This window comes from Astatotilapia calliptera, chromosome 13 (assembly GCF_964374335.1).
Source record: "Astatotilapia calliptera chromosome 13, fAstCal68.1, whole genome shotgun sequence".
NCBI classification, from domain to species: Eukaryota; Metazoa; Chordata; class Actinopteri; order Cichliformes; family Cichlidae; genus Astatotilapia; species Astatotilapia calliptera.
The window spans coordinates 14,349,587-14,366,923 of NC_137434.1; the positions used below are offsets into that span (position 1 = coordinate 14,349,587).

A 17,337-nucleotide genomic window follows, 5' to 3' on the forward strand; every position below is an offset into this window, starting at 1 on the left:
TTTTAGTTTAAACCTTTAGAATAATGCTGCTCTGCTTTTATTTCATTTTTGTACCCAAGAGGAGCCTTTAAAAGTCATTAGAGGCAATACACTCTTTAGATTAAAACATTTAGGGTGACAACTGACAGTCATCAAATTTTAGGTCTGCTACAAAAAAATGTCTTTCCCAAGGCTGATCGCATGAGTCGCCCTCCTCCCCTAGGAGATTGAGGTACAGGTCTCTCATCACAGGGCAGTTCAGCTTGGTGAGATGGTTGAATGCGAGGACTTCATTAAGCCCCTCTATTGTTAACATCTGGGTTCAGAATGCCTGTTTTCTCTGGTAAATGTTGCCTTGGCTTAACGGGGGATTTTATTACAATATGCAGTTGACATTGGCAGCAGTGGCACGCCTGGCAATGGAAACTGTTCCGCCGGTTCAGGTCACAGGAGATCAATCAAAGCAGGCTGTTACACTGAAACCTTCAATTCTCAGCAGTACAGGGAGGTGAATGTGTATGTGAACTTGTTGAATCAATTAAGAAGAAAAAAATCACCAGCTTTCAAACTGAAGGAAGCACCTTTTCCTGGCCTTTATTTTCTTTATTTCATTCATTTATTTTCCTTAAAAATAAAGGAAAATACTCCTCTGTGCTTAATTTCCTCTCTCGCTCTCTGGCCTCCTCCCCCCACTTTAGGAGATGTGGTTGTCATGACAACCGCTGAGTCATCCTCTACTGTAAGTAGCCATCCTCATATTTAATCTCTGCATGCAGCGAGGCCCTCCGCCATCCAGGCCTGCATTAGCACACGGATGCGACACATTAATTTGCTCTGGGTAGTTCCCGCGATCTGCGAAGGTTATTCCCGGAGAACACGGAGCTGCAGCGGGCTGAGCAGCAGCCACACGGATGGGTAACGTGCCCACCACAGTGAAGCACTGCCTGAGCTATGAGCAACTCATCGAGGACTACCCGTGGCTGAGACGCTGGCTGCAGGAGGACAAGGTGGGCGTCGGTTTTCCTTGTTTTTATTCAACTGCACATGTTCGGCCACATGACTTCCTCATGACAGAGCAGAGAGGAGCACAACACAAGGCCACCTATGCGCAGATGCGCAGATGCTGCTGTAACTAAGGTGGTTAAAAAAAGAAGAAGAAGAACATGCGAGTACCTTTTTCTCAATAAGAGTATTACGTTAGCATTATGTATGTTTGGGGTAATAAAATACACTCAATAGAATATGAATAGAATAAAATAAAATACAACAGAATATGAGCTGCCCCAGGCTTCATTTTCAGTTGTAATGTAGCCTATTAGAGGTAAAAGTAGTGTAAGTGAAAGAGTCCGCTCGATTTTATTCCTGCATTTTCGAATTTATTTTCACTTTTACTTTATAACATTTTTGTAATCCAAAGTATGAGTATATTTTACAAATAGTTCATGCCTATCTGTAAAAAACGTACATTTCACTCATAACAGTTAAAGATATTACAAGCTAAACCACATGCAGTACTGTGCCAAAGTCTTCAGTCAACTTTTGTTTCTGTATATGTGGTTTCCAAGTCTTTTATGTAATTTTTTAACTTCTGGGTTGCTTTTTCACTCATTTTCAGTTCAGTCCTTATACATAACCATTTTCAGAGGAATGTGTTTTGTTTGTTTGTTACACCACTTAACACTGAGCCATGCATTAAAAGACAGACAACTTAGTAAAGATCGAATTTTAGCTTAAAACTCTGCATGGTGTGTAGTGTAGCCTTAAAAAAATTGAGGAAACTAGTCAAGTGGATAAAAGAGGAAATGTCACACCTAGAAAAACTATCTATGGTAGTTAAACAGTGTCTGTTCCTCTTATCTAATTAGTCAGGATAAAATGTGGAAAAGAACTGACACAGGAACTGAGAGCTACATCTGCCTCTATACTTAATCTATCTACTGTTCACTGAAGTCTCAGTGGAAGAGTGGCTGTACAACAGTCTGTTGTACCTGTCTCCTGTCTCCTGTCCAGCTATCTGTAAAACACGAAGAATCCTCTGTCATAGTTTGGGACTGGATTTCGGCCAATGGTGTTTGGGATCTTGTCAAAATTGAATTATGAACCCAGAAAAGTACCATCAGATTTTAATCCACCTTGCATTACCACCTAGAAAGGGTCTGATTCGGGAATATGTTCATTTTTCAAAATGACAATCATCCCAAATACACTGCCAGTGCAGTGAAAGCATACCTGCATAGAAAAACACACAGTGGAACACTATCAACCATGGATTGGCCTCCCCAGAGCCGAGACCTCAACATTATTGAAGCAGTTAAAGCAGTGTGGGATAATCTTGATAGAGAATCAAACAAAAGGCAGCCAACATCCAAAGAAGGGCTTTGAATGTCCTTCGAGAAGCTTGGAGAACTATTCCTGAAGACTAAAATAAATTACAAGAAAGCTTGTCTAAAAGAGTTAAAGCTGTGTTGAAGAATAAAGGTGATCAAATCAAACATTCACATTCAAGCTTGTTAGAATTGCACAAACACTGTTTTCGTGTAATACACTGTTTCCATGTATGTTTGCACACGTTTCAGCAAACAACTGCATCTATTTTCCATTTTTCTAGTAAAATATAAAGAAACAAGGGGTAGCTAGACACTTTTGCACAGTACTGTATATTTCTGAGCACAGTACTGTGTGCTCAGTTTGTTCTGAATAAATATTTGATATCTATCTTCCATAGATATAACACATTAGCTCTTTACCCCTTGAAAATTGACAAAGATTAGACTAAAAATTTAAACTGAGTGGATTCTTTCACATTTCAGGCCTGCTTGTAGAAGAGTTAAGCTGGGATATCGGTTAGCTTTCTTTGTTTTACTGCTCCCCACTGGAAAAAACTTAAATAGATATTTTTGACGGCTATAGTCAGATATGTGGTCTTCACTCTCTGCTTAAATATCACTGTTGCTAGGTTCATATTGTAATCTTTAAGGTCTGTTGAGGTTTTGCATTTAGTTCAACAAGGGTCTTTTTCTTTAAAATTATAAGGTTGAGATCAGGAAAAAAAAATACCTTGATCCTCAGAATATTCCTTGCGGTTTTAGTGGAGTTACTCTAACCCTTCTTCCCAGCCTTTCCTCTGTGTCACATCTCATGAGTTTGCATCTTAATGACATAGCAAGCTTATATTTGGGTTCTAAAGTTTCAGCTGGGTTGAGGTTGAAAGTTATTCATGTTAGAAATAACATGACCTGGAGCATCCCACGGTAAAAGGATGGCTGACTTCTCCGTGTTCTGTGTCTTGTTGAGCGGTGTTTCTCTTTTTATTTATTCCCCTCCCCCCCATTTGATATTTTCCCAGACAATTACAGGACATGCCTATCCAGAGTTTGTTAAAATTGTTGAAGTTGGGCCAAGAGATGGACTTCAAAATGAAAAGGTATACTCTGCAATTACAATCACAAACCTTATTTATATTTATGGGTACCTTTGTTTTCTAATACTATACACAATCCTCCCTGGAAACTCCCATTTTTTCTATACATATAACAATTCATAACATATGGGTTTTGTGCCATAATTGCTAGAAGCATATGTTTCACATTGTCTTTGAAATTGAATAGGAAAGATGACACAGCTTCTGGCTGAGTTCACTCTCTTTACCTACCATTTAGAGATTATACTGGATGGGGGGAAGTAATTTTATTTCTACAACATATTACCTGAAATTTGGCATATAGCGAAGCTATCTCAGAGTTTTCAGCAAGTGCAAGATTGATCATGTCAAATATGGCTATCTGTATAAATAACACGCAGCACAGCAAAATACTAAGCCATATATCTGCTTGTCACATCTCCAACTGTATCATGAGAGGACTCAAATACAAAATAAGCTATTTCAATTTCATTGTTCTCCAGGAGATTGTTCCAACTGGGGTGAAAATCCAGCTGATAGATATGCTCTCAGGAACAGGCCTGTCTGTGATCGAGGCCACCAGCTTTGTCTCTTCAAAGTGGGTCCCACAGGTAAGAATTCTTCTTTTTGAACTGCAGTTAAATGCTGAGTGATTTATTAGGCCCTCTTTCTTGCTCCTCTAGCATCCTTGTTGGAGCTGGAGATGGTTTTGGAGAAAGTATTTTATTCATTTTCTCCTTCTCAATCAAATTGTACCCCTATTTACTACTTGGATACAAAGTCAGACGTTAACACGTGTCTCCTTTTGTACTGAGAAAAATGATAATTAATTTGATCTTTAATGCTGCCTTCAAACGTGTGAAAGCATTTGTGAATTCCCAGGAACATGTTAATATGTTATTATGTTATTACCTTACCTATGTTATTGCCTGTTATGTTGTTACCTTTAACATCTAATTAATATATCTTCCTCCCTTTATTTAGATGGCAGACCACACTGATGTACTCAGAGGAATCCAGAAAGCATCTAATGTTCAGTATCCTGTTTTGACACCTAACTTGCAAGGCTTTCAGGATGCTGTAAGCATGAATTTTCACTTCAGCGTAATGACCTGTGCTATATACCTTTACTCATATAATTCATCATGTTTACTCAAGCTTGTCAGTTTGAGTTAACTGTTGGCACTACATTGTTTTTATTAAAATAGTTCCTGCACTTACGTTAGCGTGACTCACAGTGAACACGGTTTTACAAGTTTGTTTTCTCTGGCGATTTAAGGTTGCAGCTGGTGCTACTGAAGTGGCTGTGTTTGGGTCGGCATCTGAAACCTTCAGTAAAAAAAATATTAACTGTTCTGTTGATGAAAGTATGCTGAGGTTTGAGGAAGTCATTAACGCTGCCAAAAAGCGACAAATTCCAGTTCGAGGGTTAGTATTCTGCCTATTAATTCTCTGCTACAAAAATGAAAACAAAATGAATGAAATGAAATGAAAACAATTCCCTTGATTTCTGAGCTTCACACAGATTTTCACTTTTCCCCATAGGAAAACAGGGCATTTGAACATACTGCAGTTTTTATATAGAAGAAAACACACAGTTCAGTAATGATACTGTTATAGCAAAGTTCCAGATGTTCACCAGGACTATATCTATGCATTAGTAAACCACGAGGCCAGATGAGGTAAACCAAACAGGCTAACTTTTACTAATGTGGGCCTTTTATCATATCATGGAAATGTGTGTGTGTGTTTTATTTTATTTTTTAAATTATAGGAACTGCTTTGCCCATAAAGGACACCAAAACACTAATAGGCTTCTGGACACATTGGACCCAATTCTTTTTTTTTTTTGAAGAGCACACTATAGTATAGAAAATGTTCAACAGCTTTTGACGTTTTTTTTTTTGTTTTGTTTTTTTGTCAGTTGCTGAAACTGACAAAATAATGATACTTGTTAACTTTATCTTCTCAGGTATGTTTCTTGTGCCCTTGGGTGTCCCCATGAGGGACACATTGAACCTTCCAAAGTGGCAGAGGTAGGATTGTTCTTTACACTTACAGGTCTTTTAAAACCTATCTGTTCATTTATTTAAATGATCTAAACTAAACTGAATCGTTTCTTGAGATGTTGTTCTGGTTTTGTTTTTCTGTTTTTTTTTGTTTTTTTTTTTAACTTGTTTTTCCTGGAATTAATTAATTTTGTGGATGTCAGTGCTTTTCGATATATATGTCAAAACTCAAAGCTAATTATTGTCAGTTCATTGCTAAATGAAAAATCACAATAAATGTTCATATTCTTTCCGTAAGCACAGATTGAATTAACTGAAGAAATGTAAAATATAGCATTTATATTCTCTTCCATTTCACTGCCTAACCAAACATAACATGGTACTTATATTTGAAAAAAAAGTTATTTTACTATGTAATCCTCTTATAAAGAGAGCATTTTCTATATTTTTATTATTTTTAGGTGGCAAAGAGATTATATGAAATGGGCTGCTATGAGATTTCCTTGGGAGACACCATTGGTATTGGTACTCCAGGATCTATGCTTAAGATGCTGCAGAGGGTGATGAAGGACGTGCCCATCAATGCGCTTGCAGTTCACTGCCATGACACCTATGGGCAAGCACTGCCCAACATCCTTACTGCACTCCAGGTAAGAACACGGGTATTGTGCGGCCAATAGTCTCAAAAGTACTTATGCTTCTACCTATGATGATTTTGTTTCTTATGTTATTGTTTATATTATTATTATTGTTACTATAATTAATATTTCCAAGAAAACAAGAAGTTTTAACGGTTCATTGCCATGACACCTATGGGCAAGCACTGCCAACATTCTTAGTGCACTCCAGATAAGATAAGAACCCCTAAGATGTGGTACTGCCAGTAATCTCAGAACCAGAAATTGCTAATGATCTAATGATGATTAGATTTATTATTCATTGTTATTTATAGTTATTGCTATTACTGCAGTTGTTAATATTATGAGTACTGTAGCGACAGAAAGAGCTCTTAAGTCGAAAGTAGAGCAAAGTCTTTGTCAAAGCAGTTAGCTTGACAAACAAAGAGAGCAGATGGAAATCTGAAAAGGAATCAAATAGACAGTCTAGTGTGTTTAACTAGAGAACTATTAGATGATAAAAGCAACAGATGACACCTGTTGAGGATCAGCTTGTGACACCAGAACGTTTCCAAGCTTCATTACGGTCCTTAATTCTCCATCTGTCATGAAGTACATGACAGGATTATCTTATTTAATGCCCTACATCTGTCTTGTAAACCAGCTTTTGTGCAGCTATTTCATAAGTCTAAGATTAGACATAAAATACATTAATAATGACAGCAAACAGTCAAAAACTTAAAAATAAACATTTAAAAGTAAATGAAGTTAGTTTGTAAATGGAAGTCAATAAAAGAAGGAGACTAGCTCCAGGACTATTGAAAGGTGGATAGGGTAGGAACTGTGAATTTTGGAAAAATTCTCTGAACCTAACAGGCAGCCGAGAGGGATCTTTAAAAACAGAGGCAATCAGACACAGTTCAGCTAATTTGTTGGTGTGATTGGAGGGTATGGAGGTCTCTGAATAAGCAGAAAGGTAAAACAGTTCAAAGATCCAAAAGAATAAAGGGATAATATAAAGCCTGACAACTCTGGGAGGACAGATGTGCCCACACCTCTGTTGTGAGACAAAAACCTTCTGATTCTTGTGGGAGAGACATAAAAGGTGCTAACACTTTTAAGTGGAGAGGTCTGTGTTAAGCGTACAAATGCTGGTAAAGTTAGAAGAGGAAGCCCTCTTGCCGTAGTTTGTAGTGTAGATTCTCCTTTTGGACAAGCACAAGACAGCAATGCATCGTCCTCTTGATCCCCATATCCTCTCATGTTAAATTGTCTGACAGCTTTACTTTCTGCTTTCCCAGTGGATTTGGGGTACCTTTGCCTTCACATGCACATCCCTCCCCCTGTGATGAATATGAATGTTCTCGTGGAGAACCACAGACCGATTATGGATAAATGCCCGGCCTTTGCATAAATCAATGTAGTTACTCATGATGACATGAAGAGGAGCAACCAGATGTGGAGGCAAAATAGAGGTGGTGATTCTTGTTCCAGGATATCATTCAACTTTCTGCCAGCATCATAGAGATCACAGGTCTTTGTTTTTTTTTAGGTTGATTTAAATCATTATCCCTGCTGGGAAGCATCATTTGTTAAACTTCTCCCAATCCATCTTTTTAGACACTTTTCAGCTCACATGCTACAGTCTATTGAAATACAGTGTCCTTTCTTTGCAACGAGAAAAAGGAAAAATTGTTTTTATTTTCCGCTGGAGTCAGGAAAAAGGAAGCCAAATAATGTAATATATCAATAAGACTGATGTATAGTTATTTTGGCCATATATGCCACTTTAAAATGATGTAAAACTTTTTATTGCAAACTTTTATATTAGAGTATTTCAGAGCTTAAAATTTTTTTTGTTTTTTTTACGTTTTAAAAAGCGCACATATGTGCCTAAGCTTTAATGACAGTCTGTCAGTCTATGGCATGATGAATGTGTTCTCTGTTGTGTATGTGTAGGCTACAATGGGACACACAGAGAACCAGAAACCATCAGTCAACGAGGAAAATCGGCATTAAGAAACATGATCTAAGCTTCCCCACAAAGCAAGATGATTCACAAACTGCTTTCAAAAAGAAAAAAAAAATCCCAGAATCTTAATGAACTTAACAATATGTATTGTACAGTTAAAGGTATACACTCTATAAGTGCATTTGGGTTGTGAATCTTTGTGAAGGAGCTGTCGTGGGGGCATTTGTCACCACTTTGCCTGTTGCGAGCCAGTAAACCTGACATATATCCAAACATAAAACAGAGGCAATGCAGGCAGGGCTGTATCAGTTTTACTGGAGCGCATTGTCACCACAGAGGAGGAAGCACACTGGGGGCTGGGTGGGTCAACAGATGTGAGGGGGTCAGCACAAAGGCTCACCTATTCAGTGTCTATTGGACAAAGCGACTGAGAGCTAGGTGGATCGAAGGGCCCTGGGGGGGTGGGGGGGCTTCTAGCTCGTCTGCCGCTTGGCTGTTGAACTTTCTGACAATGGCGTGCTTAAAGGCCAGTGGAAAATGATCCTTTCATTTGCTCTACGGTGAGCATGTGATGAATGGTGCTGCAGCTGCAGACGCAGCTCTAGAAACGTCTACTCAAGTACTTTATTTTACTCGACTGTAAACGTTAGTATAGTATTTATGCTTCAGTTTGCACAAATCACTGTATGACTGCAAATGTAACGTGTAAATGAAATCATTCATTCATTCACTAATGTTACACATCCACTAAAGAAACTGTTGTTCCGTTGTGAAACTTGCAGTTGAACACTTATCCCTTCTAATAATTATGATGGAATTAATCTAATATTGTACTTCTCTGGTACAATTTATGGTCAAACATTGTTCGGAAAGGCAGCTGATCCATGTCATGTAAAGAAGCAAATATTTTTAAGGTTAAATCTGATTCTGAATGGTTTGAAAAAGAAAAAGTACAGAGAGATGGTGAAATTCCTGCGTGGATCATATTTACAATGATTCATTGCAGCTGCCCCATGGCCACAAGAAATAATAGCAGCCAGGGATATTTAGCTCACCATTTGCTCACCCATAAACAAGTAGGAAATTAAAGATTTTATCATAGTTTTTCATTACTGTGTGCCAGAACTCCACACCACCAACTGGGAGAGAAATGAATTCCCCCAGTGCTGTCAGCCCTGAGTCACCTCTTTTGTTCCCGATAAAGACATTCCTTAGTCTTTGTACCTTTTTTCAGGAGGTCTAGGGGGGCTTTGTTACAAACCTACCCTGGCAGGTCACACAATGACAATGTATGTACTTAGATTTCACAGGCTTGGCAAGGAAAATTATTTAATCTTACCTGCAATTTTGGTGTATTGTGTACTACTGCAGCTGGGGAATACAGTATAACCTGTCTGGGCTCACACTAGAGATCTCTACTGACAATAACATCCATCTGCAGTATTTTCTTTTGTCTCCATACATGAGACTCTGTTCAGCCTTAGTTTACTAACATATTTTACTAACATCCAGTTACCTAGCAGCTGTGTTGAGCAGTGTGTTGATAACTTTAGTGCAACTTTATGTTGACTTCTTTGACTGAATGGTAGAAGTTATAATGGATAGTTATAAAGGATCATTTTATCTTGTGACTGGTGATTTGCTATTTCAAAGAGTGAAATCCGCTCTGAATCAAAGCCACCGACGATACTTTCTGTTGAGTAAACAAGTAAAATCAATTTCAGCTAAACTAGAAAATATTTATTATAGATTATTAACTTTTTTTAAAATGAGCCCTTGTGACATACTGGAATATATATTTAAAAGACAACCGTAAAACCCACATAAATACCACAAAAGGACAAAATAACAGTAAAAGAACATTTATTTTTCTTTTTTCTGTATTCTTAGGCTTTATTTTACTTTTTTTTTTAAAACTATTTAAAAAAAAATGCTTTTAACATGTATGTAAAGGAAGCAACACTGATGTAATAAATGGGTCAAAAAGCTCATTTTCATCTGCAGCCCCTGGGACGATTGCTGTTATACAAAATAAATAAATACAGATGAAGAGCTGAAATATAAATGTTTATTATTCAAAATCAATAAATAATTTAATTAGCAAGTACATAAATTCCTAAGAAACTGGATTATCTGTGAATTTATTTTCTTATATTTTTTCTTCAATTCCAACCAAATTCATGTTTTAAGGTGATAAATATGTTATATTATTATTATTATCATTAGTAGTAGTATTTTTAGTATTCATTTACATTATATTAAAAATAGGATTGCATATTAAAGTTGAATAACTTCATATTTGTCACATCACATTAGTCAAACTTTATTTTCTTTTGGAAATGATAAAGTAAAATGTGATTTATTTATTCTTTAAGTGCTTGTTTGCCTTTTGCTGTCCGGGGTTCGCTCCTCGAAAGAAGTGATATAAGTGTCAGCACGGGATCTGTGACAGTTTCTGTCAGCCTTTCGGTTTATGTAGTCGTGGGTGAAGCATCACTGCTTCGTGTCCTTCGCTGAATGCACACTCTTTCTTTCGCTCGCTCTGTGACGCAGTTATAAAACCAAAATGGGAGCTTGTCCATCTTCAGCCTCGTCCACTCAGAGCGCAGAATGTAAACAACCTTATCCCAAATCATGCAAGTTTGAAAATGTTCAGTGTCTTTACCCAGGAATGCATTGTTTTTATATAGCCGCAGCTCACTCAGTATGGCTTTTTAACACTGAGCACACATCTGGTTTCTGGGTAGTGTGAACCTAACTGAGCATTGGCAAGCCCGAGCTGCTGACCACCAGTTCCTGCGTGATTAGTGTCCAGGGGTACGGGGCACGCTGCTGAAAGGGTTTGTTCTGTTCCTCTCGGAAACAGTACGCTGAAGACCTGTGACCTTATAGCTAGAAGCGAGAGGATTGGCATGGCAGATTACAACTCTGTGTTTATACTACAAAAAATTCTGCCTAGTACAATATCCTGCTCTGGCTTTAACCAAGGTCTGGAAATCTCGTGCACTGCACACACCGGAGTAGATCTCCTCCTCCTTCTACCCACCTCCTCCTCTTCCCTTGCCAACATAAACAGCAATTACGGCTGGCTCAGACAGCCCCCTGAAAGAAGTAGGTTCTTGTCTGGAGGAAAAGCAACCAATTAGCATCATTGTTCCAAAAAAGCAATAGAGATTCTTTTAATTTAACTTGCTTGGTCCTGCTCTGTGGGGTACCGGTCCTTCATGACCCAGTGCCACTGAGAGGATCAGTGTGTTAATTTTGTCTCACTGTAGGATCCTCTGACATCTGGTTCTACCGCGGAAGCTGGAAAACATCTTTAATATTCTCATGACAATCCCAGGGACATGTGGAAAACATCCCAAGACCTTAGTCCATAATGACTCTGAAAACTGAAGGCCTGTCTTGGTGTGAAAACAAAGGTTTTATTCATGACTGGGTCGCGCACGTCCATGGCAAGAACAGTGACTGTGTGTCTTTGAGTAATATGGGCATTCAGAAAAAGAGTAAAATGTGCTTCTGTAAATTTCAATGTCAACATCGAGCTGCAACAAAAGCACCGGGGTACTGTTTCCTGGGCAGCCTTTTATAATGTTGGGTAAGCTGTCCAACAAAAGCAACGGATTGAGAAGAACAACTGAAAACGCATCATTAATTTTCATATGGAGGCCAGGCGCTCGCTATCGTCGGCAGTAAAAAAAGGAAAAACTTTCCCACAAATTTCAGCAGTAATGTTTGTCGTGAGCGCTGGTGAGCCAAAAAAAAAAAAACGCAGTAGAGTACACAACTTGAATTTTATCTCTTGTATATTCTTACATTCGTGTAAACAAAGAGGCCCTTAGAAAGCAGAAACATTTGTAATCAAGGAGATCAGCGAAATAGTTTGCCATTAATGATTTTTTTTGTAGCACATTTGTGTACAAATGCATTAAGTTTATTGGCACAGTTTGATTGGACACTAAGCAGCCAAGGGGAAAAAAAATGTCTTCTCGATGTGGCAAGAAAGTGAATCCCTATGGTGAAGAGCAGAGTCGTGCTGTAAAAACATGAGTAACCAGGACAATCAGAAACATATGAAATCTTCTGCTCAGCCTTTATAATATTCCTGTCATATGAACAAGGCCATAATTATGTGGTGCTGGTGGTTTGAGCTGACAAAGAGGATGACTAAGCCATACTGCGGGACATTCTGTGCCCACTCATCTTCAAGCCTTAAGCCCACGGTTCTCAGAAACAGCTGTAAAACACAACCACAGGCCTGGCAAGGTGCGCGGCACCAGGCAGAACAACCCAATAGAACAAAGATCTTTGTTCCTGGATTTTACCTGACATGAAGTCTTTCACGGATTTGCCGAATGCCTCTGTTGTTTGTCCTTGCAGATGGGGGTCTCTGTGGTGGATTCTGCAGTAGCTGGCCTGGGAGGATGCCCTTACGCTCAGGGTTCATCTGGCAATGTTTCCACAGAGGATGTTCTCTACATGCTTCATGGCATGGGCATTGAAACAGTAAGTATGACTTCACTGTCTGGTGTGTATGTACACTTGTGTCTAATCTCAACAAAACCAACGTTGTACAATCTTTCAAAGCTCACTCACATAAACACATCGTTCTCCAAACATACTGCCCTGTAACAGTTTATTTGATCATATTAGTGGTTCTACATAACTTGTGCAAGACTGTGGTGTTGCACACACTTCTCAGGAACAATTTATTTAACAATTCCTACCCCTGCTGGTAGAAACGATTCACTGCGGGTTAATTTTCTGTCACCTGTTACACGTCTTCTTTTAATTTCAGTGAGAAAACCTTAAACTTGCCATTTCTTGTTTATCTTGTGCTTATTATATTAATTGCACTTTTACTGATGCTGGGATGTTTTTGCAGGGTGTGAACATTGCCAAAGTCATAGAGGCTGGTTCCTTCATCTGCAGTGCTTTATCTCGCAAGACAAACTCCAAGGTTGCCCAAGCAAGAAGCACGGCCTGCTGTGATGCGTCTCTGTAATGGAACGTCTTTAAATATTTTAGTCTGTTCCCTTTAAAGTGCTTCCCCGTTGTTGCTGCCTTCAGATTTGTTGCCTATCTGTCTGTATTTGAACTACATTGTTCCATGTATCTCTTGCATGTCATCTAAATAATATTGAAAACTATCTCATTTTTATTATTTTTTTACTTTATTGTTCATTTCCAGTCTATATTTGCCGTCTGAGTACCTTTATAATCTGCTGAACACATGCATCTTCCTTGGCTTAGTTTTTGCTCTACACAATTTTTGATGTAACAAAAGCAAGCGTCGACCGCACTGAATGGAAAGTGACAGGAAGCTGGTAATTATCAAGGGGAGTATTCATTTGTGATTGAGGTTTGTGTTGACGGCTCGATAATTTATGATCTTATGATTTTATTCGTTTGCATTGATCAGTGGCCTTATAAAATTATGTAACAGCGTATTATAATCCTACGTGTATGAGTGCCTCCACATGCACCTTGCTTCTCTGAAGACCTTTTGTGATTTCCTGTGAACTTGTATAAATAATTCAAAATAAGACAACTCTCAAATTACCACAAAGATAGCATTTTAAAGGAGGCACAGAGGAGTTTTTGCCATCAGGTTTGCCAAAGATCCCTTAAAAAGTTCCTCTTTATAGTCTTTTTTTTGTATTTCAGAATTTTACCACGACATAAACTACTTTCTGAGACAATTGTCTCTGTAAAGTTGTCCTTTCATTTTTTGTCATGTTTACACCCTGCTGTGCAATCTGTAAATCAGAAAGTAAAGAATAAAAAAATCAGTTGTTAGCTCTTCTGTCCTGTTCCTCTGCGGCTTTCTTTCCTACGGCTTAATTGCATTCACCTTACATCCCTATTTTCAAAAATCAGACTAATTAGGATGCCAGCATGATGCCAACTGGGAAAGAAAAGCACTCCACACTAATGAATAGATGTTAGATTTGCATAAGCGTATTAAATTGTGATAATTGTCTGCCCATGGCGGTCCATCTTAATCACGTAACAAAAAAGAAAATTATGCATTCATGTGCAGTTGCACACAGACTTAGTCCTGACCTGTCTCCACCCCCAAGCAAAATTCCGCCTGTGAACCACATTTAGTCACACCTGATACCCAGTGCTCCCACTACAGCCTCGTTAAAACAGTTTCCATCTCTAAGAAATGACCGATGTTCAAACAAACAATATTTATTGACAATATATATTTTTTTCCAATATTAATATTAAACCTGGCTTACCTGGATAGTTGACTGTGCATTCATATTCCCCAGTATACCCAGGAAACAGTAGCCAGTGTCCATACATTGCTGGAGATTTGGTATCTACAGTTTTTATTTGTGTAAATGCATTTTAACAGAGCTGTGCCTTATAAACACAGTAAACACTTATTAAAGGCACTTATTAAATGTATTTGACTCTCACTTTTATGAGCCAAAAACTCACAGAACATAGTCATGGTAGTAGCTACAAGCGAGCCAAGAAGTTATGCTACTAACACAGTAGTACCTAAAAATAGCACCACAACTTTACCCTCAATGCTGTTCTCGCCCTTGTGAGTGTTTTTTGTTTGTTTGTTTACTTTATGTTATCTTTTAATGGCAAACAACAACTTTAGTGAGACATTTTACACCCTTTTGGGGCCCTCTACTGGCCACATGGCTCCAAAGTGGCTCTTAGTTCTGACCTTTGTTCTCCTAGATCTATCATTCATGTGCAGTGATGTGTCTTGGGGAAAATACATAGAAAGAGGGGAATTAGATAGCTTCAATCCCATAGTTATCAACTGTGTAAGTGAAATTTTGTAATATTAAGATCATATAAAATCTTTTGAAAGATGAAAGGCTTAAACAGCCAATAATTTGGGTCAGTTTTTGTCATGCAAAGCAAAAAGTGGAAGATGAGAAATAAAAAATAAATTACTGTCATGGTCCCAGAGTTTTTGTGGATATAAATTTTGGATTCTTAGATTTGATTGTTGTAGTGTTTGATGTTTTGGATTCCTGATTTGATCTCTTTTCTAATGGTGGCTTTGATGTTTTGTGATATTGTTGAGTCTTTGATTTCTGCGATTACTTCATGTTTTTTCTAGTCTTGCAAGCCTGTGTTTTGGTTCATGTTTCCATTATTCTAGTTGGCTGAGCTTTAGTTTTACTATGATGGGGTTCTTTTCTAGTTTTCATTGACGCCTGTTTAGACGAGGCTCTGATTCTTGCTATTTATTTTCCACTCATTGTTTGAGTTTATCAATTGCTTTTAGCTCCCTTATGCTTTGAACCTCATGTCATTATTGATATCATAATAAAACAACACCAATACAAAGGAATACAACCTTTATATTAAATTCCAATTCTAATTTTAATCAAATTTCTATCTGCTGTTATGTAGCACAAACATGAAGAAAACAAAGCAAAAAAATTTGCTCTGTTTGTTGTTGCCTACACTGACGGGTGACTTTGGCTCCACACCTAAACAGAAAAAATGGGTACAATCCGGGGGGGGGGGGGGGGGGGGGGGGCTCTAAGACCAGCTGAAGTGAATAGAAATAAGTCCCAGTAGTTTCTGCTATCAGCACAAATGGATTTTAATCACATGGTATGTGCTGCTTCCTCTCTTTGTGGATTTACACAGCCTAATTCAAGAAGATGTAAGCAGATGTTACATGAACTATCACAGCTAATGCCCACCACTAGTCTGTATGAAGCTAATTTAAATGTGGAAGTCAGTGAATGAATCCAAGCAGCACCACCAGCTTAAATTTATTTTCATGTCTACTGCCTGTGATTGTGATCACCACAGTCACTCTGCTCCATCACTAAACTTCACCAGAGTACAGCATACTCTGGTGAACTAACCCTGCATTAAACTGCCAGATATTTTCATATGATCAATATCTGTTTGATAAACTATAAAATGAACCAAACCTTTAAAATGTAAGCTTTACATTTCCAGTATATCAAATGTCACCGAGAAGTCCTCAGCTTTAAAAATAACCTCTTTTTCTTCCTATCCTTCCTTATCCTTTCTCCATCTCTGAGTGAAGTTATCTCCCACGTTTTCTCTCCCTGGGAAATAGAGCAGCTGTGCCTTTAGCTAGCAACACACTGTGTGACAAACTGTGCAGAAACAGTTTGTCTGTTTGCTAATATTTGTTGAGGTGTTGGATTTGTGTTTGCATTTTTGGTGTTTGCATTTAAAATCACCTGCCACATTTAAAAATTAATCTAAAACCTGAGCATAGTCCTAGAAATGATGGCTAGATGATGTGTTTTTCTGTCTTCCATCCCAGATAAGATACAGATAAGCACATGCGATAGACACACACCAACAGAATTGTCTTTTATGTTATTTTCCCCTCGATTTAGGTTCAAATTGTTTTGATGTTTGAAGGCAAGCAGTGATAGAAATAATCCCCGCCCCCATTTTGAAAATGTAAGAATTAAAAAGTAAAGATTTGTACAAAAACATCAAAATTTAAAGTAAAATACAGACGCCTGAAAGTTCTACGTAAGTACGTTAGTGAAGGTTTTGTACTTTATTATCTCCTACATCTGAAATTAGGCCCAAATAGTCCCACCAATCCAGTGTTTGCCTGTCAATGAACATGTTTAGCTCACTGTTTAGTGTTTAGTTCCCTTTTGTCCTATTTTCCTGAAAAAAGCCTTCTTTACCTCCCAATCAACTCTTCCTGTCCAACAAAAATCCCTGCCTTCAAACCAGCTGGGAACTTTTTAGCATGTATTTGGATTTATCTCTGTATCTACTTACTGTTGCATCCTTTCAAATATATAGATTTCCAGACATGGCTGTTCATTTTCCTCACAGACACAGAGCCCTCCACACAGAAGATCAGACTGTATGTTGTGTGTGCTTAACATGATAAAAAAAAGAATTAAATCATGGGTTAAAACATCAATCATATTTATCCACACTGACCTTTAATTTGACTTTAAATAGACTATTGGACAGAACTTCAATTCTTTCCCGGGCAGAATGAGTCCAGAAATACTCACCTATAGCTCAATCGTATAAAACAGAGCAGATCAGTGAATCAGGGTTAGATCAGCTCCAGTGACAAAAACAATTTGGTGTCTTTGGCCCAATTAAAGTGAAGCAAATCCACTCATCTTGATTGCTGCAATTGCTTCTCTTTTTCCACCACTCAGACCTCGTTACCCTGTCTCCAAATAGCTCAAAATGCTAAAGTAAGTGTGTTTACAGGTCAATACAGATAACTCCCATCAGTGCCTCTCCCCTGCTGTTTGTGCACAAAGGGGTGAATAGGGTTGTCCTCCCTTTCTACTTCTCCTGTTTTTATATCAGACATCACCTGACCAAAGGCTCCACTCTGTC

The 17,337-nt window shown here is 38.2% G+C and overlaps 1 protein-coding gene across 1 annotated transcript; it reads left to right on the top strand.

Moving 5' to 3' along the window:
• Nucleotides 1–715: 715 nt before the first annotated feature.
• Nucleotides 716–13,783, top strand: hmgcll1 (3-hydroxymethyl-3-methylglutaryl-CoA lyase like 1). Its single transcript, XM_026189169.2, has 9 exons — nucleotides 716–986; nucleotides 3,326–3,403; nucleotides 3,883–3,990; nucleotides 4,364–4,459; nucleotides 4,659–4,807; nucleotides 5,352–5,415; nucleotides 5,850–6,038; nucleotides 12,358–12,483; nucleotides 12,863–13,783. The coding sequence occupies exons 1-9, from the start codon at nucleotides 891–893 to the stop codon at nucleotides 12,980–12,982; spliced, it is 1,026 nt and encodes a 341-aa protein (XP_026044954.1). The 5' UTR covers nucleotides 716–890; the 3' UTR covers nucleotides 12,983–13,783.
• Nucleotides 13,784–17,337: the final 3,554 nt, after the last annotated feature.

Excerpts from the sequence above, each read along its gene's own strand:
- hmgcll1 (XM_026189169.2), top strand. The coding sequence starts at position 891 with ATGGGTAACGTGCCCACCACAGTGAAGCACTGCCTGAGCTATGAGCAA. Across the intron at positions 4,460-4,658 it reads TGCAAGGCTTTCAGGATGCT|GTTGCAGCTGGTGCTACTGA; the intron begins GTAAGCATGAAT and ends TGGCGATTTAAG. Across the intron at positions 4,808-5,351 it reads CGACAAATTCCAGTTCGAGG|GTATGTTTCTTGTGCCCTTG; the intron begins GTTAGTATTCTG and ends TTATCTTCTCAG.